The sequence below is a fragment of the Rhinatrema bivittatum genome, chromosome 2 (genome assembly GCF_901001135.1).
Source record: "Rhinatrema bivittatum chromosome 2, aRhiBiv1.1, whole genome shotgun sequence".
NCBI lineage: Eukaryota > Metazoa > Chordata > Amphibia > Gymnophiona > Rhinatrematidae > Rhinatrema > Rhinatrema bivittatum.
The window spans coordinates 562,435,422-562,459,339 of record NC_042616.1 but is presented as its reverse complement, the minus strand read 5'-3'; the positions used below and the strand labels follow the sequence as shown (position 1 = coordinate 562,459,339).

At 40.0% G+C, this 23,918-nt stretch overlaps 1 protein-coding gene across 1 annotated transcript in view; it reads right to left on the bottom strand.

The window, feature by feature from the left end:
- CDH19 (cadherin 19) overlaps positions 1-23,918 on the bottom strand; it is a 427,290-nt gene that overhangs the window by 69,995 nt on the left and 333,377 nt on the right. The window contains exons 7-8 of the mRNA XM_029590918.1: positions 19,315-19,568; positions 6,224-6,360 (exon numbers count right to left, since the gene is read on the bottom strand). Coding sequence (XP_029446778.1) covers positions 6,224-6,360; positions 19,315-19,568 — 391 coding nt within the window. The remainder of the gene's footprint in view (positions 1-6,223; positions 6,361-19,314; positions 19,569-23,918) is intronic.

Sequence of the window (23,918 nt, the reverse complement as noted above, 5' to 3'; positions counted from 1 at the left end):
TCAATAGATGTATACTGTCTGTTTTATCTATATATATCTATATCTATCTATATAGACAGATAGATCTATATAAGTGGAGTAGCCTAGTGAACTAGGGAAGCCTGGATTCAAATCCTGCTGCCATTCCTTGTGACCTTGGGCATCAGGTACAATTAGAGTGTGAGCCTTCTAGGGACAGAGAAATACCTCCATTACCTAAATGTAATACACTTTGAAGTGCTTGAAAAAGCAGAATGTAAATAAATATTTTTGATGCAAAAGTAAATCAAAATCTTTAATTATAAATAAATGTTGCCACTGTGTTATCTGAACCTCATCAGAACTTCCATGGGTACATAATCCTGTTTATGACAGCTGCAGACAGGTCTAATGTTCAGGATACACACAATGAATATTCATTAAATAAGCATAGTTCTCTTTTCATAAAGTGAGTATTGTGAGCCAGACCTGCTTGAAATCCTTAAAAACATACTATTTATTTTTATTTATTTCTTTATTTAAAAACTTTTCTATACTGTCGCTAATTTATATACTATCGCAACGGTTTACAAATAAGCACATTGACTAAGGTAAGTAAATGTAGGATATCGTACATTCTAACAGGTGCCAATAAAGTTCGGTTACAATTTCATAAATAAAATCATTATTTGAGTAATGTTGGTCAAGTCCAGGTATATTATTGAGTTACTATCTCTTTGAGATATTACTTCTTAAATGTAGGATTGAGTAAATTCATTCTCATCTGCATTTCCCTGTACTACAAAAATCCATATCTACTGATTTGTTACCTCCTACTTGTATTACCACAACCTCCTCCTCCTCATGGGTCTACTGCTGAATCTTTCTTTGCCAGTCTATCCAAAATTCAGCTGTGCAATGTTTTTTCCTAATCATCATTACAAACTTTTTCTTTTAGTATCATTATTACTCTTCTTCACATTGGTTTACATTGGCTTCCTATCTGCTTCTACATTCATTTCAAACTACTTCTTTCTTAAAAGTACATTCACTCTGCACCTTATGCTCTATCTGCTCTCTTTTATCTCTGTGTCCCTTCTCATGTCCTCTGTTTGCATTATGTTATCTAATTATTAAACCAGGGAGGGTTAATGTCAGGATAATTTCTGTAAAGAAAAGTTAAGGGCAAGAGAAAAAGAATTTAAAATAGAGTACCAGGATCAGCACTTAAGAATTCTCATGCAAGTACTTTATGAACGACCTTCTATAAAGTTTATTTTATATTGGTTGCTCTTATGTTTATATAAATGGTAAAATTATCATTGGCATTAAGAATAAAGAATGAGAGAACAAACACACAAGTAGGATAAAGGCTCTACTTTTACAACAAAATCTCTGTGTTTTTTGACATTGAAAGCACTGACATTTCTCCTGCTGCAGGAGACATTTCGGCAATTGTCAAGCTGTAACATTTGTTCTTTCACATCATTGTTTAGATTTAGACAATTTAGAAACTGACCTCAGTTTTCTTAAAGAGTCTCCACAGAGCTATTCATTTGTTCTAAGGCTATAACATAGATACTTTTTGTTCTTCCATGTTACCTATCAGTTTCCTGACAATATACTCAAAATTGCATAAATGTGGTTTAAAATAAATACAATCAAATATGACTATAAGGACTAAAAAAATATTTCTATCACTGTAATCCAAACAGTAGAGTACAAAATAAGCATGACTATCACTGCTCTTTTTTTCAAAATAATGCTTGATTCAAAACTAAAATCAGAATGAGGCTTCCAATATCTAGAATACTATCTACACTATCTTCCTCTTCCCTTATTAAGAATTTTTCTTTCATCTTAAATATAAAATCTCTCTATCTCATGTACATTTCCATAAAAAGCATAGGTTGCAATTTATTTAACAAACAACTCTTGAGTTGTTGGCATATCTAACTGTACTGTGCTCATGGTAGTTTATTCCTGCTGTTGCACTGAGTTTCTCAAAGCAGTCATATGAGTGTCTTGCTGTCAGGGACCTGAAAATGGAAAGATTCATATCTTGCTGCTTCGGTTTCCTGCAGGTAAAAGGCCTCCAGACAAGTGTTTTACTTCTTCCTGAAGCTGATGCTTGTGGACTCCTGGTAGGGATATGCTTTCATTTTTAAATGACCAACACTCTTTTATTTCCTGGGATTTGAATCCACCACAAACTAACAAAATCTGGCTTATGTTCCCCGATGCACTCCTCTTTTCTGGGTACCTACTCTGGAAGGGAAAGCATTAAGTTCCACTGCAGATTGCGAGACCCTGCTAATTAACTACTAAGTCCCCTTGCCTCCTTCCAAATAGTGCAGTCTTCAGCATCTATGGTGCCCAGGATTTCTCACTATCTGGCTACAGGAGAGGTTGAGAGAATAAACCCAGCAACCAAAGCAATCTCCTGGAGATGGGCTTTCCCTGCCTGTTAGGCCCCAGCATCCATCCTTTGCCAGCTTTCCCATGGCAGGGGGCATGATTTTCCAGGTGGATTAGAGCAGGAGACAAAAGCTTGTTTCAAGGAACGACTTTCAATGGATCACAAGGAGGCAGCTGCTCTATTACGTACATAGCCATGAGCAAGAATCAGGTCACCTACAAATGGTTTAGCACCAGGTTCTCCAAGATTGTGTGGTGCATGTGGGAGAGAGGTAGACCCTTTGTGCTCTGTGGTCCCAAGGCAAGCAGCTCTTCTCGACAGCCAGAAAGCCAGCTGTCTCATGCCAACTGAGATTAGGCAGGATCATTTCTTTTAGGGAGAATTCTAACTTATAGAAATACAGTCACAGTCCCATAGATGGTACCTTTGCCCCATTGACTCTCCAGCCAAGTACATATCCCAACAGGCTGATCCAATATCCTGTGCTTTAAGAGCCTGTGCACTGAATTTCAGCGCACAGTTTTAACTCACAGGTTAAATTATTTTTTAATTCCTGATGCAGTAAGCTAATGCTAGGCTAATCATAGGGAGTTAAAATCTGAGGTCAGCAGACCGAACACACATTTTAACTCGAGAGGAGAGAGACTAAATGGGAGAGAGCATATAGGAGTATAATCTTTTCTCGTGCTCCTAATTTAGGACCATAACTTGTGCTGTGCTCCTAGCTGGCTCTCTGGCCACAGTTAGCCTTAAATATATAAATGCACTGACAAGCTGCTGCTACTTGTTTTTGCTGGAAGGGGGGAGCTCTAGCGACCGATCCAGCATTAGAAACTTTACTCAATCTCTGACCATGAATTTCGAGCAATAAGAAATAAGAATATGTGTGCTCGGCCTACGCACCTCTCTGCATTGTGAGCGAATGTTTAATATCCTCATTTGCAAGGAATTTTCATGTGAAGACACTGAGCTGAGCATTCATTTTGAAATGCACATTTTGTTCAGGTAAAACACGTTCCTGCATTAGGAGTAATGTTTATCTGCACCAAATGTGCATTTAAGTGTGGGTAAAGCTGCACATTCATAGCTCGCACAGCCATAGTCTTGAATTTACCATAAACTTGAATGGAAAATTTAGACAAATTTTAAAAAACTGTTTAAAAAGTCAATCTTCAAAATATTTCTCAAGTATTTTTATATCTCACATAGAAATTAAAGGTGAAGGATATGGTATCACTTATATGATGTCATTAAACTCTTAAAATCAGCCAGTCTTTATGCCAAGATACTCTCAGCCTAAATACATAAAACAAAAATTTCATTTAAATTGATGGACACCTTCCTTCATCTCAGGAGTCCATGAATAAACTTAAAAGTATCTCATTTGTTGCATTTTACCCATTCATTTCATCCAAATGCACACCGCTGTTCCCTGCTTTTCATTCTCAGAAGTACAATATAGTGAACCCCAAGTCAACCTGTGTAACAATTGTTAATTGACCGGTCCTCCAGAAATATTGCCACACTTTTTTTTATTTAATATTATCCCATTACTAATCTTGACTACATTCTCTGACAACAAATTATTCAGTGTAAATGTATATTAACTGAATTATTTTAAATATGCTACCAGTTAGTTTCTTAGAGTATCCCCTAGTCCTAGTAGTATCTGAAAGGGTAAACAACCATGCCCTAATAACTACGGATGTGCAATTGTTTTTCCTGAATTAGGCAAACCTAATTCGGAATGGTTTGGGAGAATCAAAAAATGATTTAATTTTTACCGATATTTCGGAAAAATATCATTTTTGAGTTAGCACACGCTAACTCTGCCAGGTTAGTGTGTACTAACTCCCGATAGTGCGCACTAACCCGAAAATAGGGGCCCCTGAAAAAAAAAAACCCAAACCACGGGAAAAACGAAATTCCCACGGGGGGGGGGGGGGGGGGGCGAAATGAAGCCCGAAACAAAATTTTTACCCAAAGCACATCTCTACTAATAACTCATAACATTTTTTATGCAATAAGCTTAGATTCCCATAACCTCCTTCCATCACTGTGCTTTATGGATCACAGTAAAATGCATATTCCTCTGCTCATCTTCAAAGATATACATTGATAATTCATCTACCTATTCTTAAAAACAGCATTTTTCTTTGTTTCAGAAAATATAACTTGTAGTATGAAACGTTATGATGAAATAGTTTCTATTGGAAATTTCTGACCATGTGACATTGCTAAATCTTTTTGAATGTACACCAGAATGCATTAGAATTTACTGGATCTGGGTGGCAGCAATGAATGGCTCCTAGTGTTTCTGAAAAAGAGCCAGTCTCTGAGGCAGATCATTTTTGAAATGTGGACTGCATTGGAACTTTGCTGGATCCTTTAAGTTATTCTTCACAAATATAAGTATTACTGAATATTTAATTTGAGTGTTATGATATGAAGTAGGATTAGACTGTGTTATTTTTGGCACTTGAAGCACTATTTAATATATAGTCATTGAAGCCAGTGACGATATAACTGGGATGGCCAATTCCAGTCATCGAGAGCCACAAACAGGACAGGTTTTCAGGATATCCACAATGAATAAGCATGAGATATATTTTCATGTACACACTCTAATGAATGCAAATCTATGCCATGCATATTCATTGTAGATATCCTGAAAACCTGGCCTGTTTGTGGCTCTCAAGGACCAGAGTTGGTCACCCCTGCTATACAGGAAAGTGCTAAATGAGAAAGCTGTGTTTGTGCTCCATGTTATGTGAGACTCTGGCTATTTCCACATTTTTTGTTCTATATAATTCTCTAAGCAAAAGGAATATAGGGTGTATTGCTCACACATTTGTCTGTCAGCAACAAATGCTTGAAAAAAGAAAAACATCTTGAAATGATTCCAATGAGTTTTAATCATCCGATAATACTATAAATGGCAAAAACATTTCGGAAAAGTCCACATGAGTTTCTTATTTCCATGTTTTTGAAATCATAGGAAATAACCTATTGTGGTCAGCATCTGCTTATGAATATTTTGATAGACTTTTTCCATTAATTTCTTTTCTTTTTATTATCTATAACAGATTAGACTTCATTGAAAATCTTTACTTTTCTTCCTTTAGTTATTTTCCTTTTTGCCTTTTCCTGTCTCCCTTTTCTCCTTCTTCAGATTCTCCTATTTCCTTGTACTTCCATCTTTTCTTCTGATTGCTTCTTATCATCTTTTATCTTGTTCTTTTCTTTTCTCCTTCCCAAAGGTATCCCTTTCTCTATGCCTCTCTGCCCTGACCTCTCTAGTTTTTCTATAGTGCATCCCCAAGTATCTATCTATCCCTTTCCCAGAATGCTCTGTGCTATCACACTAGCTTTCTCTCATTTTCTTCTTGTTTTTTCTCAGTTTATTCTTTTAGGTGCTTACTTTTCCTTGTTTACTTGATTCTTTTTAGCTTAGTTCTTCATTTTTCTCTCTCTTCCAATTTTTTCACTGCTGCCCATCGTTCTAAACCTTCCCCATACTCTGGCAGTTAAGCCATTGTATCTGGGTTGCTCAGCAACCTTTCTTATGATAAGATAAAGGCTGCAGCTGTTGTCTATGAGCAATACCAAAGAAGCAATAATTGTGGCCATAGGAATGCAAGATAGAATGCCAGGAAGGACATATAGATATCTTAATAGCATTGTGAATTTTGATCAGTAAAACAATTTTATGCCTCCTCATAGCAAAAATACTTATTTTTATTAGATTATTCAACTATCCTTATTAAAAAATGAACAGTTGTATGATGATTGATTTTTCTAAATATGTTCAATACAAAACACAGCCATCCTTATATTTATACTTACCTGTTTCTGTGGCTGTAATTGTTAAATTGTACCAAGCAGTTAATTCCCGGTCCAGAGGTTTAGTAATAGTGATGGATCCATTGTATGCATCAATGCTAAACCATCTGTTTATATATTTACTGCGAACTATAGAATACCTATACCAAAGAGAAGAGAGACTAATTAAATTCTGGGAAGGGTAGTTTTCAGAAGTAATTTACCTGGCTAAATTGACTTTCTGAAACTTTCTCAGCCCTTACTTGTCTAGGGGATCAACAATGCAAACACTTTTAGCCATGTAAAACACGGAAAGACAGAGGGGTGTGTTTAGGTCAGGGGAAGAAAATAATGGGCATAGATTGCATTTTCAACCCTTTGGGGTAGATTTTAAAAACGTGCGTGTGCATCCATATGAGCATGCTACCCAGCGCACACACATGGACACGTGATTTTCTAACATGACCATGCTGGTGCACGCATGTTATAAAATCGGGGGTCGGTTCATGCAAGGGGGTGCACATTTGTGCAACCTGCGTGTGCCAACGCCCGCGGCCTTCCGCAGTTCTCTCCCAGTCCATTCCAATTTAGGAGCAGCCTGGGAGTGAACTTTTCTACCCCCTATACTAACTTTCCTACCCTTTCTCCTAACCTTCCTGCCCCCAAGCCTTATCCTAACTCTCCCCCAAATCATTGTCTTACCATTTGCTCCTGCCTCAGGGCAGGAGCAAGTTGTACGCACCAGCACCCTGCCAGCACACAATCTCATGGCACAGCGGCTAATGGCAAATGGCCACTGTGCCGGGCGCCTCTAGCCATGCCCCATCCCTGGACTGCCCAACCCCCACCCACTCCCTTCCCCTATCCCATGGCCCCAGGACTTACACGCATATGTCTTTTAAAATCCGGCCCTTTGTGTGTTCTTTTGCTGGAAAATGTACTCACAGAATAAGAAGGTACAAATCTCAGAAGCTACTTTTTTCTTGGGCAATTTTGAAAGGTAAAGTAGGCTCATACTTTCTTTCTGATAATTGGTGCAAAGCTCATAGGAATTAAAAACCTGCAAACTTTGCATCTGTAAGGGTAGATATGAAAATTGTCCCTTAAATGGTTTGCCAAAAGCAGGAATGATAAATATTATAAGTAAGCAAATGTAAATGATCATGCAATAATTTTGTTCTTGAAAAATACATAAAACTCTCCCTTTGACAGAATAAAGCCCTTCTTTTCACAAGCCTAATTATATCTTAGATCTATATTAATATGAACAAACCTAAAGATGCATTACTCATTCTTATTTCTGAGTCAGTCTCACAACAGGTGAATAGCTTGGCTGAAATGAAACAGCAAAACTGTCCCTTCAGAAGTACACATATTTGCAACCAAAGAGAGATAATGCTAGGTGATGGCAAAAAGGTCAAATATGAAATGTCTACAACTTGCAAATAAATGTATAATGAAATCAAATAATACAACCTGAAATTGGGAACTTTACAAAGTGATTTCAATTTTAGAATATAATTTTATATTGACACAAAGCATAATTAACATCACAATATCAGGACAAAGAGTACTGTCATGCAGTACTCACAATGACTTTCAATCAACCAGTCTTAGGTACTGGTCTGAAGTTAAACATCCTGATAAGCTCAAAATGTTGTGAACGTCAAGGTCCATGTAATATATTCAGCTGTAGGGTGATGCTTATTTAAATAGATTAAATGGAACAAAAGCAAAGTAGCCTTGAATGAAAGAAAGGTGGTGCCATTGAAAGACACAATAAAAAATATGAGTGAATGTATTGATTATAGAAATGGGTTAAATGAAAATGAAGGACATTTTTATAAAGACTTAAACATGCAAGCTGCATAATTTATGAAGTATCAGTATAATTATATATGGTTATTACAATTGTCTCCTAAATATCAATAAAAATGCAATCTCAGAAGTAGACAGAAATAATGGATTACCCACAAAAGGACTTACTACAATGACAAGTAACTTAAGGATAAAGAAAACACAGAATGGAAAAAAAAAAGCATTACTATTACTCAGTGATTCAGAATGTGCATAGCAGGCTGGACTATTTGTGATAACACTGAATTTACATATGATAAAAACTACTATGATGTTCTTCCTTAGCAATCACAATTGATATAGGAATAAAAAAATGCTAAGTCAATATGGAGACAATATGTGCATCAACTTAACAAAAACAATTTTGTTGAATATGTTATTGGACACCTTAACCATCTTAGCTAGTATGGAACTTGGCAGCTGGTGTTAACATTTAAGAAAGAGGTAGAACAGCTTTTTAACTTGACTATGGGGTAAAGCTGACAAGAGAGGTTGTGGTCAAGGGTGAAATAGCCTGATTGATATGAATATAGAGCACATAGATGTGATTGACACTAAACTGTCTGTATCTTCTGCAAATTAGTAGGCTGTGAATACAAATAGAAATACAAATACAAATAAAACATACTTTAAGAATGTCTGTATGTGAATGTCAGAAGTCTGAATAGTAAGACTGGATCATTAGAATGCATGGTATTTTAGGTGAATGTTGAAATAGTAAGCTTATCAAAGATGTGGTGGAAAGAGGATAACTATTGCCAATGGGTTATTGTGATACCAAAATGATAAGGTAGATATAAATGGTATGGTGGTGGCACTATATATAAAGGATGGCAATAGGTAAAGCAGGATAAAAATTCAACAGGAAACAAAATGCATCATGATTTCCATATGGCTGGAAATTCCATGTGTAATGGATAAAAGTTCTGCAGTAGGTGTATTCTAATATCTAACTGGCCACATTGAAGAAACAAGATATGAGATGTTGACTGGAATTAGAAAGACAAATACATTTGGTAACACAATAATAATGAGAGATTTCAATTACCCCAGTATTGATATTGATCGTGCCAATGTCTCACTGCAATATACTAGAGAGATTATATCTCTAGATGCCATAAATGACTGTTACATGAGCAGTTGAACTTAGAACTAATGATAGGAGCAACTCCTTTAAATTTATTCCTCAATGATGCATACAACCTGGTGCAAGGGGTTACTATGGTAGGACTACTTAGCAGTAGCATATAATTATAAAAAGGGAGACTATGATAGAATGAGGATATTATAAAAAAAAACAAAACATCTAAAGGAAGTGGTTGCAAAGGTTAAACGTTTGCAAGAGGCATGAGTATCATTTAAATATACCATCTTAAAATCCCAGATGAAATGTAGCCAATTCAGTAAAAAAAATACTGAATGAAGACCAAACAACTACTAACAAGGTTCAATGATGAAATGAAAAAGGTATTTATAGCCAAAAGTAGGGGTGTGCATTCGTTTCGACATATTGGCAATCTGCAACGTATATGTCCCTCAACCTAGCTTGATGGACTCTCTACCTGGGTAACATCAAGCTAGGTGGAGAGAACATTACCCATATCTTATCTTGGAGTGAGTTTCTCACTCCAAAGGTCATCAAATCTTCACAAGAGACCACAGTTCTGTTCGTACATCTCACTTTCAATGTCAAAGTGGCCCCTAACCCCTACACTAATACCTAACCCTCACCTCGCGTTACTAGATGGGCCTACCATAGGGATACAAATACCAGTCTAGGGAGATGACATTATGGGCAGTCTCTCTCTCTCTCTCTCAGTGGTTGTATGCAGGAAATACAACAGGTCTGGCACCTATCGCAATTTGCACTAACTTAGCTCTTCACATAGGTAATTAGTAAAAATTGCAATAAACTGAATATTTGCATAAAACACATCCCTTTTGCTATCACATGTAATACTTACCACATTTTGATAAATCTAGGTCTAAACTTCTTGTAAAAAAGTTGGTTGGGAAGTTACGTAATAAATGTATGATTTCTAAACTTCAGCGGGTAGAGTCAGATCAATTGGACAATCAGATTGAGAAATATAAAACTCTCTGGTGCAAAGACATGGGAAAGAATTTAGAAGAAGAGGATTGGGATCACCCGGGGTAACTCTGTGCTTGACCACCAAGCAGAATGGCTACAAGATATTTCTTTCCACAGAAAGTCCTGGCATTTTCTGGATGGAAAGGATGGGAGCTGGAGACGGAAGGCCTCAGGAGGCTGTTTCTTTTATAAATTCATTATTTGGAACTTTTTTTTAATATTTATTTTGTTTTTGTAAACTAAAGAAAACAAAATGAACACTAATTGAAAAAGAAATTCATGGAAAAAGCACCCCAATAATGAAATGAATACACCAAACAATTATTTTTTTCCAGCACATCCCTAATATGGTTTTGTTTGTGTGTGTGTGTGTGTGTGAGTGAGAGAGAGCATGTGTGCGCACCAAAGCATGTGTTTGTCATATAAAACATTAGTTCTGGCATCTGATGGGAGACTAAGCAGGCATTCAAGTTACTTGGTTTCAGTTGTCAACAATATGGTAAGTTGTATTTCTATTTAAATGATAGTAATAATTGGTAATATTGAATCTATGTGATACTTTGTATGTGATACATAGTATGTGATACATAGTATCTATGTGATACTGTGCTGGATATCCGTGTTACTTCACGGATATCCAGCATAGCTCTCTGCTTCAATGGCAGGAGAGAAGAAAAACTGATACTTCACGCATATCCAGCATAGCTCTCTGCTTCAACAGCAGGAGAGAAGAAAAACTGATACTTCACGGATATCCAGCATAGCTCTCTGCTTCAACGGCAGGAGAGAAGAAAAACTGATACTTCACGCATATCCAGCATAGCTCTCTGCTTCAACGGCAGGAGAGAAGAAAAACTGATACTTCACGCATATCCAGCATAGCTCTCTGCTTCAACGGCAGGGGAGAAGAAAAACTGATACTTCACGCATAACCAGCATAGCTCTCTGCTTCAACGGCAGGAGAGAAGAAAAACTGATACTTCACGCATATCCAGCATAGCTCTCTGCTTCAACGGCAGGGGAGAAGAAAAACTGATACTTCACGCATATCCAGAATAGCTCTCTGCTTCAACGGCAGGGGAGAAGAAAAACAACCAATAAGGGCTGAATAACATAGTCTGGGTAAAACAAATAAGCATGGGTGTAGCTTGCTTATTGCGGCAGTTACTACCCCTAACTAATCAAGCTTGATATTTCACTTGGATGCAGCTCCATCACTGCTCTCTGCATTAATGGTGGGGGTGGAAGGGAAATAGAACCAAAGAGCTAAGAGTAACAGATAAGTATGAGAAAAAAAATGTGTGAAGCTTGCTGGGCAGACTGGATGGGCCGTTTGGTCTTCTTCTACCATCATTTCTATGTTTCTATGTTTCTATGTAAATGTACTTGCATATTCAATTTAATTTCTGCTAAAAATATTTTTGCAAATTCAATGCACATATTTTGCCTGCATTTGACTTCCATTTGGAAGTACATGTCCTTCATTTATTTGTCCTCCTTTTTGCTCAATTACATGTTAGTATGTCTTCTATGTTAACTTCTCTCTCTCAGTTATTCTCTCCCCTTCCTCCTTGCCTCTACAGCACTGCTAGTGGCCTGTGAAAGCTTTATTTTTCAATTAGGGAAAGGAGGAAGGAGTAGAGCACTAACTGGTTGATCATTTGACCCTGGGAGTAACCTCCATGGATGGATGTCCCCTGCTTTCATGACTAGCCAGAGGCTGGGCCCTCAATAAAACCCCTGCAAAGGCTCATTGGACAGACTAATCATAGAAAGAACAACATTGATCCTGACAATCATGCCAGTACTTTGAAGACTGTGTATTTACAAACCACAATGAAGCCATGTACATTGCAAGGTATGGAATAATGCTTGAAGAGCATCTGTGATGCGTAACTGTTTTTTTGAGAATGCAAATTTGTGGTGTGAATATGTGTGCATAAGAATTCCCTCAAAAAGTGCATATTGCTGTCTGTGTTTCCCCCTTGCATTATAAAATGTGTGTTTAAATGCACTCTTTATATCAATCATGAGCTTCTTTTTAGCTGGATATTTTCCCAATCAGCTGAATGGATGACTTGTGTCCTCCTCCTTTCGTATCGAACCAGTCAGATCTGCACAATCATAAAATGCCACTAGCCAATTTTGTATGTACACCTTATTTTTAATGAAGTTCCATGTTTTGCTTTTCACAGTGGTAGAAATTTACATAAGAACATAATAAATTGCCATACTTGATCAGACCTAGGGTCCATTAAGCCCAGCATCCTGTTTCCAACAGTGGCCAATTCAGTCTACAAGTACCTGGCAAGTACCCAAACACTAAGTAGATCCCATGCTACTGATGCCACTAACAGCAGTGGCTTTTCCTTAAGTCAAATTGATTAATAGCAGTTAATGGACTTTCCTCCAAGAACTTATCCAAACCATTTTTAAACCCAGCTACACTAACTGCACTAACCACATCCTCTGGCAACAAATTCCAAGGCTTAATTGTGCGCTGAGTGAAAAATATTTTTTTCTGATTAGTTTTAAATGTACTACTTTCTAACTTCATGGAAAACCCCTAGTCCTTCTATTATCTGAAAGAGTAAATAACCAATTCACATTTATCAGTTCTAGACCTCTAATGATTTTAAAGACCTCTATCATATCCCCCTTCAGCCGTCTTTTCTCCAAGCTGAACAGCCCTAACCTCTTTAGCTTTTCCTCATAGGGGAGCCATTCTATTCCCTTTATCATTTTAGATGCCCTTCACTTTACCTTCTCCAATGCAACTATATCTTTTTTGAGATGCAGCGACCAGAATTGTACACAGTACTCAAGATGCAGTCTCAACATGGGGCAAGACAGAGGCATTATGAAATTTTCCATTTTATTAACCATTCCATTCCTAATAATTCCTAACATTCTGTTTGCTTTTTTGACTGCTGCAGCACACTGAACTGACGATTTCAATAAATTATCCACTATGATGTCTAGATCTTTTTGCTGGGTGGTAGTTCCTAATATGGAACCTAACATCATGCAACTACAGCATGGGTTATTTTTCCTTATATGGATTACCTTGCACTTGTCCACATTACATTTCCTCTGCCATTTGGATGCCAAATTTTCCAGTTTTGCAATGTCCTCCTGCAATGTATCACAATCTGCTTGCGATTTAACTACTGTGAATAATTTTGTATCATCAAAACATTTGATTATCTCACTCATTTTATTCCTTTCTAGATCATTTATAAATATATTGAAAAACACTGGTCTAAGTTTAGATTCCTGAGGCACTCCACTGTTTACCTTTTTCCACTGGGAAAACTGACTATTTAATCCATGAAAGTACATTGCCTCCTATCCTATGGCTTTTTAGTTTTCTTAGAAGCCTCTCATGAAGGACTTTGTGAAACGACTTCTGAAAATCCAAATCCATGATATATACTATTTTACCTTTATTCACATGTTTATTAACCCCCTTCAAAAAAATGAAACAGATTTGTGAGGCAAGACTTCCCTTCGGTAAATCAATGCTGACTGTGTTCCATTACAATATGTCTTTCTATATGCTCTGGGATTTTGATCTTTAGAATCATTTCCACTATTTTTCCCAGCACTGAAGTCAGGCTCACTGGTCTATAGTTTCCCAGATCGCCCCTGGGGCCTTTTTTATATATTGTGGTTACATTTGGCCACCCTCCAGTTTTCAGGTAGAATGGATGATTCTAATGATAGGTTATAAATTTTAACTAATAGATCTGAAATTTCATTTTTTAGTTCCTTCAGAACCCTGGAGTGCATACCATCCAGTCCAGGTGATTTGTACTCTTTACTTTGTCAACCTGGCTTATTACATTTTCCATATTCACAGTGATTTGTTTCAGTTCATCTGAATCATCTCCCTTGAAAACTATCTCTGGAACCGGTATCTCCCCAACATCCTCATTAGTTAACATAGAAGGAAAGAATTAATTTAGTCTTTCTGTAATGGCCTTATCTTCCCTAAGAGCCCCTTTAACTCCTCGGTCATCTAATGGTTCAACCTACTCCCTCACAGATTTCTTCTTTCAGATATATTTTTAAAACTTTTTATTATGAGTTTTTGCCTCAGCCTAGTGGTTAGAGCAGTGAACTGTGAACCAGGAGACCAAGGTTCAAGTCCTGCTGTCGCTCCTTGTGACCTTGGGCAAGTCACTTTACCCTACATTGCCTCAGGTACAAAAACTTAGATTATAAGCCCTCTGGGATAGAGAAATACTTACAGTACCTGAATGTAAACTGGTGTGATATCCCAATTGAGATGAATGTAGGTATATAAAAATAATAATAAATAAATAAATAAAAAACTTCATTTCAAATTCTTTCTTAGCCTGCCTTATCAATGTCTTCACTTAACTTGACAATGCTTATGCTTTTTCCTATTTTCTTCAGATGCATCCTTCTTCCAATTTTTGAAGGATTTATTTTTTTTGCTAAATTAGCTTCTTTCACCTCAACTTTTAACCATACCAGTAATCATTTTGCCTTCCTTCTACCTTTCTTAATACATGGAAGGAAGGCAAAATGATGAAAAGGAGTTGATTTGTGCAATGCAGCTAGCAGAAACTGCAATATTCAAATCATCTCATCTTGTTAGAATTTTCATCACTTATAAGGTCTAAAATGCTTATTGATGTCAATTTTACAATGAATACCTCTGAATGTGTCTGTAACAATACCCCCCCCCAATCCCAACCCACCTCTTAAAAACTCACTTTGAATCAAAGTGCCCCTTACAGTGGTCCATATATTGTAGGGATGTGCAGAGGGATGGCATACATTGCATTCGGTATTCGTATTCGTGGGGGGGGCAGATACGTTGCATTCGGCAAGGGGGGCCCCCGATACGTTCATGCGTTCATTCTTATTTGTTTCCTGGCTAAAATAAATTAACTACAAACCCCCCCCCCCCCCAAAGACTTACCAAAACTCCCTGGTCATCCAGCCGGGGGTCCAGGAGCCATCTCCTGCACTCATGCTGTTGGCTGCCAGTATTTAAAATGGTGCCGATAGCCTTTGACCTTACTATGTCACAGGGGCTACCGGTGCCATTGGTTGGCCCCTGTGACATAGTGAGGGCAAAGGCTAGTGGCACCATTTTGATTACTGGCAGCCGACGGCCCGAGTGCAGGAGATCACTTCTGGACCCCCACTGGACCACCAGGGACTTTTGGCAAGTCTTGGTGGACCCTCCTGACCCCCATAAGACTTGCCAAAAGTCCCTGGTGGTCCAGCGGGGGTCCGGGAGCAACCTCCTGCACTTGAGCCATCGGCTGCCAGTATTCAAAATGGTGCCGATAGCCTTTGCCCTTACTATGTCACAGGGGCTACCGCAGCTGCGTGCATGTTATAAAATCTGGGGTCAACGCACACAAGGAGGTGCACACTTGTGCACCTTGTGTGCACCGAGCCCTAGAGAAGCCCCGATGGCTTTCCCCGTTCCCTCCGAGGCTGCTCCAAAATCGGAGTGGCGTTGGAGGGAACTTTCCTTTCACCCCCCCCCCACCTTCCCCTCCCGTCCCCTATCTAACCCACCCCCCCAGCCCTATCTAAATACTCCCTACCTTTATTATTTAAGTTTGGCCTGCCTTTGGGCAGGCATAGGTTGCGCACACCGGCCGAGTGCCGGCACGTGATCCCCTGGCCTAGTGGGCCTTCGGAGGCCTCTGGCCACACCCCCGCCCCGGACCGCCCCACTCCGCCCCTTTTTTAGAGCCCCGGGACATACGCGCATCCCAGGGCTTGGGTGTGTTGCCGAGCCTATGCAAAATAGGCTCGGCGCACGCAGGAGCGGGTTTTCGGGGTTACACATGTAATATATTTATTTATGTATTTATTTATTTGGCATTTTTCTATACCGATATTCTTGTAAACAAGTTACAAATCACCTTGGTTTAATATATGCGCGTAATCCTTTAAAAATTTGCCCCCATCTGTTTATTTGTAGTGTCCCCACTTTTTACTCATTATTTGTATGTTTATTTTTCAGCTTGAGCTATCTGCCTCCCTATTCCTCCCATTGCAGCCTTCGGGCGATACACAAGTCTGTCTTGTGGGACACACTGCTGTTTTTGCTCTCTTTGATCAATACTCTGAAGTTTTTGCATAAAACTGATTTATTTATTTAAAAATTAGCTCTAATGCTTTTGGTGGACATTCTTCACTACTTCACACATTTGTTTTTTGTACTTTGGTTGTGTGGACTGCTTCTCCTTATATTGGATTTGCCTATGGTTTTATAGTGTCATCTCCTGTACATGGTCTTCATTTTCAGGCCCTTTATTTACAGTTAGCTGATATCTTTTAACTGTATGTACAGTAGCATAGTTTCACCAGGTTTGAGGCAAGTATTGAAAACTGTGCCAGTAGCGAACAATCAACAAATATTGTGGAGTTTGAGCATACCATGCTATGTACCTTGCACATACTAAAGCCTCATTTTCATATGATCTTCCTTCATTTAACTCTGTGGACACTCTAATTTTAGCATGCTCATGATAGCATCTTTCCATACCACTTTAACATGTATATTAAGACCTTATTGGACACTAATTGTTAGCATGTAAGAAAGGGTCTTAATGCGCACATTACAATTTATTGCTTAAGTCCATTTGTGTATCCAAAGTACAAACTAAATTTTATTATCAATATTATTATTTATAACAACTATATCATTTGTTATACTTTTGCAAGGTTATGATTGTTGTACAGTTAGATCTTACTGGCTGATTAGTTTTCAATCTATAGTCTATATTTTAAAGTTAATAGTAACCTATGAGGGATACGTTTCATGTTATTAATAATATTATGTCAAGATGATTTAAACAAAAACTAGTGCTAGACAAATTGTTGAATGGTTTCTATGCTCCAATTAGTGTAAAATTATGACCTGGGTTATTGCCACAAGTCACTACCTAGGCCCAGAACAACCCACTGACAGTTTCTGGCAGACATTACTCAGTCAGCCACCTGCAGTAAAAAAAAAATGTTATTCCGGACATCAGCATTCATGTCATACTTATAACTTTTTGTTGCTTTCCTGAGAAACCAGGATTTTCCCAGTAAGGTACTTTACTTACCAGTTGTAAATCAGCCCAATTTTTTCGGACCATACAGAATCTACTTCCGAACTGTAAATTTTTGCAGATTCATAATCCCTAATTGCAGGCTGCAGGCATCTCTGCATCTGGGTCTGGGTGAATCTTCTTTCCCTGGATCACCATCTGGTACTCCTCTCTTTTTATCAAGGCAGAGCTCTCTCTCTTTTAATAGATACGCTGACTGCAGTCAGCAGCTTTGTAATTAGCCATAGCCGTGATTCCCAATTATTAACACAGCTTTCTGTGGCTGCTGTCCTCGCTTTAATTGGTTCACTTCCAAAGGTCTTCGAACTATATTTCCAAACAGCCAATTTTTCCTGTCCCATCTGGTTTTACAATCCTCTGGTCAATGTTGTTTAATTTTTCTTTCCACCTTGAAGTAGTACTCCTCCTGAACCTCCCTTCAGAGTGTCCTCTACCTTTTGCAGTCTCTGACTGTTCTGTTTCTCCAGTCTGCTTTAGCATGTTTGAAGCTACTGCTTCATCACAGTTGTATACAGAAAAAGAGATTAAAGAGGAAAATCCTTTCTTTTGATATGCAGTTAAATCATATCATATCCTAGTCTTCTACATGAGATGACCATGTGCCAAAGAGATGAGTAATGCTAGCCAATCAAAAGATCTTATTGTTCAATGAAGACTTCAGAACAGTGTTGCATTCACTGATCTTTGAAGGGACAGACTATTGTAACTCCCTATTACTAGGAGTTTTTACCTCTACCATGTGTTACATTCAGCTGCTACTTCTGCAACCAAATTACTTTTGAGAGAAAAAAAAATATGATCACATTACCCCCTGTACTTGCTGCCCTTCACCATCTCCTGGTTAGAGCTAGAATTAAGTATAAAATCTTAATCCTAATTCAGAAATTGATTAATACCACAAATGGGCTGGTGCCATGTTATGTATTTACTCTCCTTTAAGAATTTCAAGATCACAAAATAAAGGCCTCCTGGAAGTCCCAACAATTCGGCAAGCACATACTGGCAAAGTAAGAGATAGCGCTTTCCCTATAGCTGGCCCGACTCTGTGGAATACCCTGCCAGAGCAGCTCAGAATGCAGCATGATACAAAAGTGTTCAAAACGTTATAAAGACCTGATTATATACAGAAGAATTTGCAGCAAAAGAGCAGTCATCTAATGAAGAATGCAAACGAATAGCTCTCCAAAAGATGATACTATATTGTTGACTATGAGGTAGATTTTAAAAGCCATGCGCGTGCATCCATGTACATGCAGTTCCCGGTGAATGCACATGGATACACTGATTTTATTACCTGTGGGAAAATGTGCGCATGTTATAAAATATGATACCCACAGAATTTTATATCAGCGTGTGCATGTGTGGGAGGGTTTCAACTCGTGGACGAAAAGGGGGTGCTTTTAAAAAAATATGCACGGCGACACGATTTGGCCATTCCCAGTTCTCTCCCAGTCCACTCCAATTAATGAACGGACTAGGAGGGAACTTCCCTGTCCCCCTGCCTACTTTTCCTCATTTTTCCCCTCTCCTCCTCGACCCCTAAACCTACCCTATCTACCCTCATTTTTTTTTATTTTGGAATTTACTTCCTCCCAGGAGCAGCAGTAAGTTTGGTGTGCCGGCTTGCTGCAGGCATGTGTTTCATGGGAAAGGGCCTAATGGTGATGACCCTGCTGGCTTCCACCCTGTCACCCGCCCTGCCAAGATCCTGCCTCCAGCCTGTCCCTTTTTAAAAGCCTGGCACTTCTGCACATAGTGGGAGATATGGGCATGGCCGGGCTGTTTCTAAAATGCGCTCGGCGCACACATGGCCTGGCCACACGCACATGTCCCGGTACTTGCACACTCCAGGCTTTAAAAATTTGCCCGTAAATGTTTTGGTATTCTTTGTTTTATATATTATTTGGTAGATACATATATGTATTTTATTGTTATGATATATTTGTAAACCGCTATGATGTATTGAGTAGTGGTAGAAAAAAAAACTTTAAATACGTACATAAATATATTAATTAACTGCTCTCTATAGCAATTTTTCTTTGGTTTACTACCTGATGGGACTGTCTTCTTTATCTGGATCTCTGGCAGTTACAGCACCAACATATGTTCCTCGAGTTTCGCCTTCAAGGACCTCCATTCTATATTCAGCTGAGGGGAACACCGGAGGTTCATTCACATCTTCTACACTGATCTTTATGATGGTAGTGTCTTCAAACTGTCCAGTGTTTGAGAAACGATCATCAATGTGCTTATTTATAGCTTTTGCTCGAATGGTGTACCTATTCTTGGTTTCATAATCCATGGGCTGCAGATGAACAAAGAGGAAAATAGAACACGGCTTTTTCAGCAGTTCAGAATCAATAATATATCAATAAGTATTACAAGATTAAAGTCAAGAAATAGTAGTACACTTCTAGTGTGTGTTTTAATTTTTTTAGCTCTTAGATATCTTTTTACAGTAAAACACCTTCATTAATTTACTCAGTTTATTTTCTTTCATTATTAAGGCTTGATTTTTCTGTATATGTGATTCTCAATGACATTAGTTTAACCTGACATCATAAAGGAAGAGCAAATAAGTAGCTATATATGCATAATACAACATTTTCTAAATACATTGCTCACTTTTCATGTTTTTTGTTGCCCACACCTTAAATTAACTCAGCCCCATATTTTTAAGTAATTGCTTGGCGTTCCAAGACAATAATCAGTATATTCTTAAGTATATCTCTTGAGGTAACTTTTAGTCTTACACTTATTTTCATGGACTCATATACATAAAAAGGTCTGATATACAGCAACACAGTTTTAAATGTTGGAAAGTCTCATATCATCCTGTAGTTTAGCCACCTATTCAGATTTCTCATCTATCAGCTATGTAAGCAGCTACATGAATACCAAGGCTCCTGAATAGACCACTTTTATTTTATTCTATGGATGGGAAAGTGCAAGATCACGTGCATTATCTAACTAATAGTTCACTCTGGAGAATGCAAAGAAACATAGCTGGCATCAGTCAGTTTCTCTTCTTTAGATGTGTCAATTCCTTTATGGATTCATTGATGTCATACATGCCCGACAACAAACAGAACCCATGACATTTAGGTATATGGTTTCTGATTTTTTATTACAACTGAAAAACACAGAACAAATATTGTGGGTTTTGGCTATAACCAAATTATCAATGAAACTGACTGTATTGCTGATATCATCAATCACATCATGTGGCATATTCTCTGCTTACCCTGCAATTGTGGTCCTTACGACTCCTCCCAGGGCTTTCTGCACTCAGGAGAGCAGCATGAGCACAATGTTAGAAATTGTGAGTTAGTGGACCCTTGGCCCACGCTGAGAGATGGCAACACCCACGGGGAGGAGCCCCATAGGGCCTCATTGTCGGGAGGCGAGGTCAGCAGCAACAGGTCACACAGCCCACAGAGTGCAGAGAGAGGGATGTGGATACCACTGCCAGAATAGGTCTCCCTAGTGGTGAGGAGCCGGGCAGGCCCCGAGGCACGGGGATGCAGGCTGAGTATGGAGGAATGCAGAGAGAGAGAGCGTCCCCAGGAGCGGAGCCATGGAGAGAGTCAGCACAGAAGATATGACGTAGGCTTACCCGAGGAGTGGGAAAGCCCAGGGGTCTCTGGCAGTGATAGAGAAAGAGAGCGCTACCCTGAGGAGCGGGGAAGCGCTGCACAATCACAATTACACTACATGCTGCCCCGAGGAGTGGGGGGCATGACAGTCACAAAAGGAAGGCAATGGCCCGCGGGGCAGGGTACAGCTCCGTAGATCTCTGCAAAGCAGAGTAGTGAGGCAATGGCCCGCAGAGCTGGGTACACTTACGTAGTGGTTCCAGGGCAGTCCTGAGGAGCGAGGAAGCTGGAAGGCAGAGTCCAAGGTGCAGGGCCCTCTGAGGAGCGGATAGCCGGAGACAGGAACAGGGCCCCCAAGGAGTGGGTACCCGAGAGTGTCTCACGCCAGGAAGAACTGGAACCAGGAACTGATGTCCTTAGAGAGATCCATAGGATTCAGCAAGGAAGGAACTTGTTGCCAAGTCAATTAGGGCCAGGCCCCGATGGAGCTTAAGAGTCCAGGATTAGTGAAGTCATCACGGGGAGACGCCCCTGAGGTTCCCACCCTGGTGTCCATAGCAGGGGCCATGTAGCGCGTGTGCGCACCTAGGGAGACCTGGAGGAGATATGGCAGTCGACGGCATCCTCACTGCTCCGGGGAGTCCTGGACCGGAGCAATGAGCAATGGAAGTGGCTGGCTACAGCCGCGAGTTTCCCCAAGGGAGAGAGAGGCAGAACACGCAGTGAGTAATAGCGGTCGCAGATGTCTATGACCGAGGGTCGTAACACACAAAAGGGGGTGAGTGGGATATGTAAGCGTGAAGGAACATACTAAACCCTGCATAGAACCTGCCATTCCTCACTTGAGAAAAACATTCTTTTCCCTTTGCACCCTTCACCATTACCTTCTTTGGAAAAGAAGTCAACAGTAAGTATAAGTTTGATATACTTTTTATTTCTTTTAAAGTAGCTGTTGCCAGTGTTTCTGTCCACCCTATCAATGTTTCTCCTACAGTAATGAATACTTTACTACAGCCTGTCCATTATTTTAATATGCAACAGTTTACCTGTGTCAACTGCAAATAGTTTTAATCTTCAATCTGTGAATCTGAATCCAAGTTCCGAGTTTCATCTGACCCCGGCCCCCAGATGGAGGGAGATGATCCTAAGGTGGTAAGACACTTTAGGAAAGATGAGCTTGGTCCTCTTATTCCCGCTATTTTGGAGGTGTTGGGGATCGAGGCTCCTCCGGTGAATTCCCACATGGGCTCTATCGATCAAGTCATGGTCGGTCTCCGGGGTCCAACAAAGTCCTTTCCATTTCACCTCTCTGTAATGGATTTGTTATTCAGAGAGTGGGATACTCCAGACTTTGACCTCAAGGTCAGTAAGGTGATGGACAAGTTATACCCTTACCAGAAGAGGCTCTGGACCTCCTGTGGGTTCCCATGGTGGATGCGGCAGTATCAGCCATCACCAAGAAAACCACTATTCCAGTTACGGGGGCGACAGCCCTCAATGACTTTCAAGATCGTAAGCTGGAGGTCCAGCTTGAGAAAATATTCGAGGTTTCGGCGCTGGGAGTCCAGGCTGCTATATGCAGTAGTTTTCCTTGAAGCAGGGATCCGCTGGGTCCAACAGTTGCAAGGTTGCGCCATGCTTTCTGAGTAGGAGGCTATCCAAGATGGTTGTCTGGAGGCGGCGGTGGCTTACAGTGTGGATGCGCTTTACGATCTTTCATGAACCTTGGCTAGGTCTATGGTATCAGCAGTCTTGGCTCGCAGGTTGCTGTGGCTTAGGAACTGGGCAGCGGATATTCATCTAAGGCTCAGCTTTGATTCCTGCCGTTTAAGGGTAAACTCTTCTTCGGAAAGGACCTGGAGGTTATGATTCAATCTTTAGGAGAAAACAAGGTCCATAAGCTTCTGGAGGATAAGCCTAAACCATGGAGTTCCTTTCCCCCTAGGTCATGGTCATCGGTGTCCTCCTTTTGCCAGAATTCGGGTAGGCAACAATCCTGGTCACAGTCCTTTTGTCGGCGGTGCTCCCCAAGTGCCGGGAGGACCTAAATCTTCCCAATGATGCCAGGATGGTCCCTTCCTCGGTTCCGTCTGTAGGGGGCAGGTTGTCCCTGTTTTACAAGGAATGGGTCAAATTAACCTCCAACCAGTGGGTCCTCAGCATCATAAGACAAGGCTACACATTAGATTTTGTATGATGACCTCACGACCAATTTCTTGTCTCCCCGTGCTCATACACAGAAAAGTGAAAAGTGCTGCAGGACACCCTGCAGCAGCAACTCAATCTGGGCGCAATTTGTCCAGTTCCTTAGGCGGAGTGCCACAGGGGATGCTACTCCATTTACTTCTTGGTACCAAAGAAGGAATGCACCTTTCGGACCACCCATGATATCAAAAGGGTCAACAGGTTCCTTTGACTCCCCCTTTTTCACATGGAGACCCTCAGATCAGTCATTGCACCAGTTCACAGGGGAGAATACCTAGCCTTGCGCAATCTCACGGAAGAGTACCTGCACATCGGCATCAGAGCCGACCACCATAACTTTCTGCGCTTCTCCATCATGGGAAAGCATTTTCAATTTTGAGCCCTTCTGATTGGACTGGCCACGGCACCCAGGACCTTTACCAAAGTGATGACTGTAGTGGCAGCTCAACTCCGGAGGGAGGGGCTGTGTGTACATCCTTATCTGGATGACTGGCTGATTCGAGCGAAATCAGAATATCTCTGCCAGTCGGCGGTGCAACAAGTACTTCAGCTGTTGCAATCTCTTGGGTGGGTGGTCAATCCTGCCAAGAGTCACCTGATCCCTTCCCAGTCGTTGGAGTTCCTAGGGGCCCTCTTCGACACAAGTCATGGGAGAGTTTTTCTGATGGAGGAGTGAATCGACAAACTACAGGGGCAAGTCCGAGATTTGTTATCCAAACAACCTCCCAAAGTTTTTGATTATTTATGAGTCCTGGGGTCAATGGCGTCCACTCTAGAGTTAGTCCCATGGGCCTTTGCCCATATGAGATCTCTGCAATCAGCATTGCTCTTCTGTTGGAATCCAGTGACCGAGT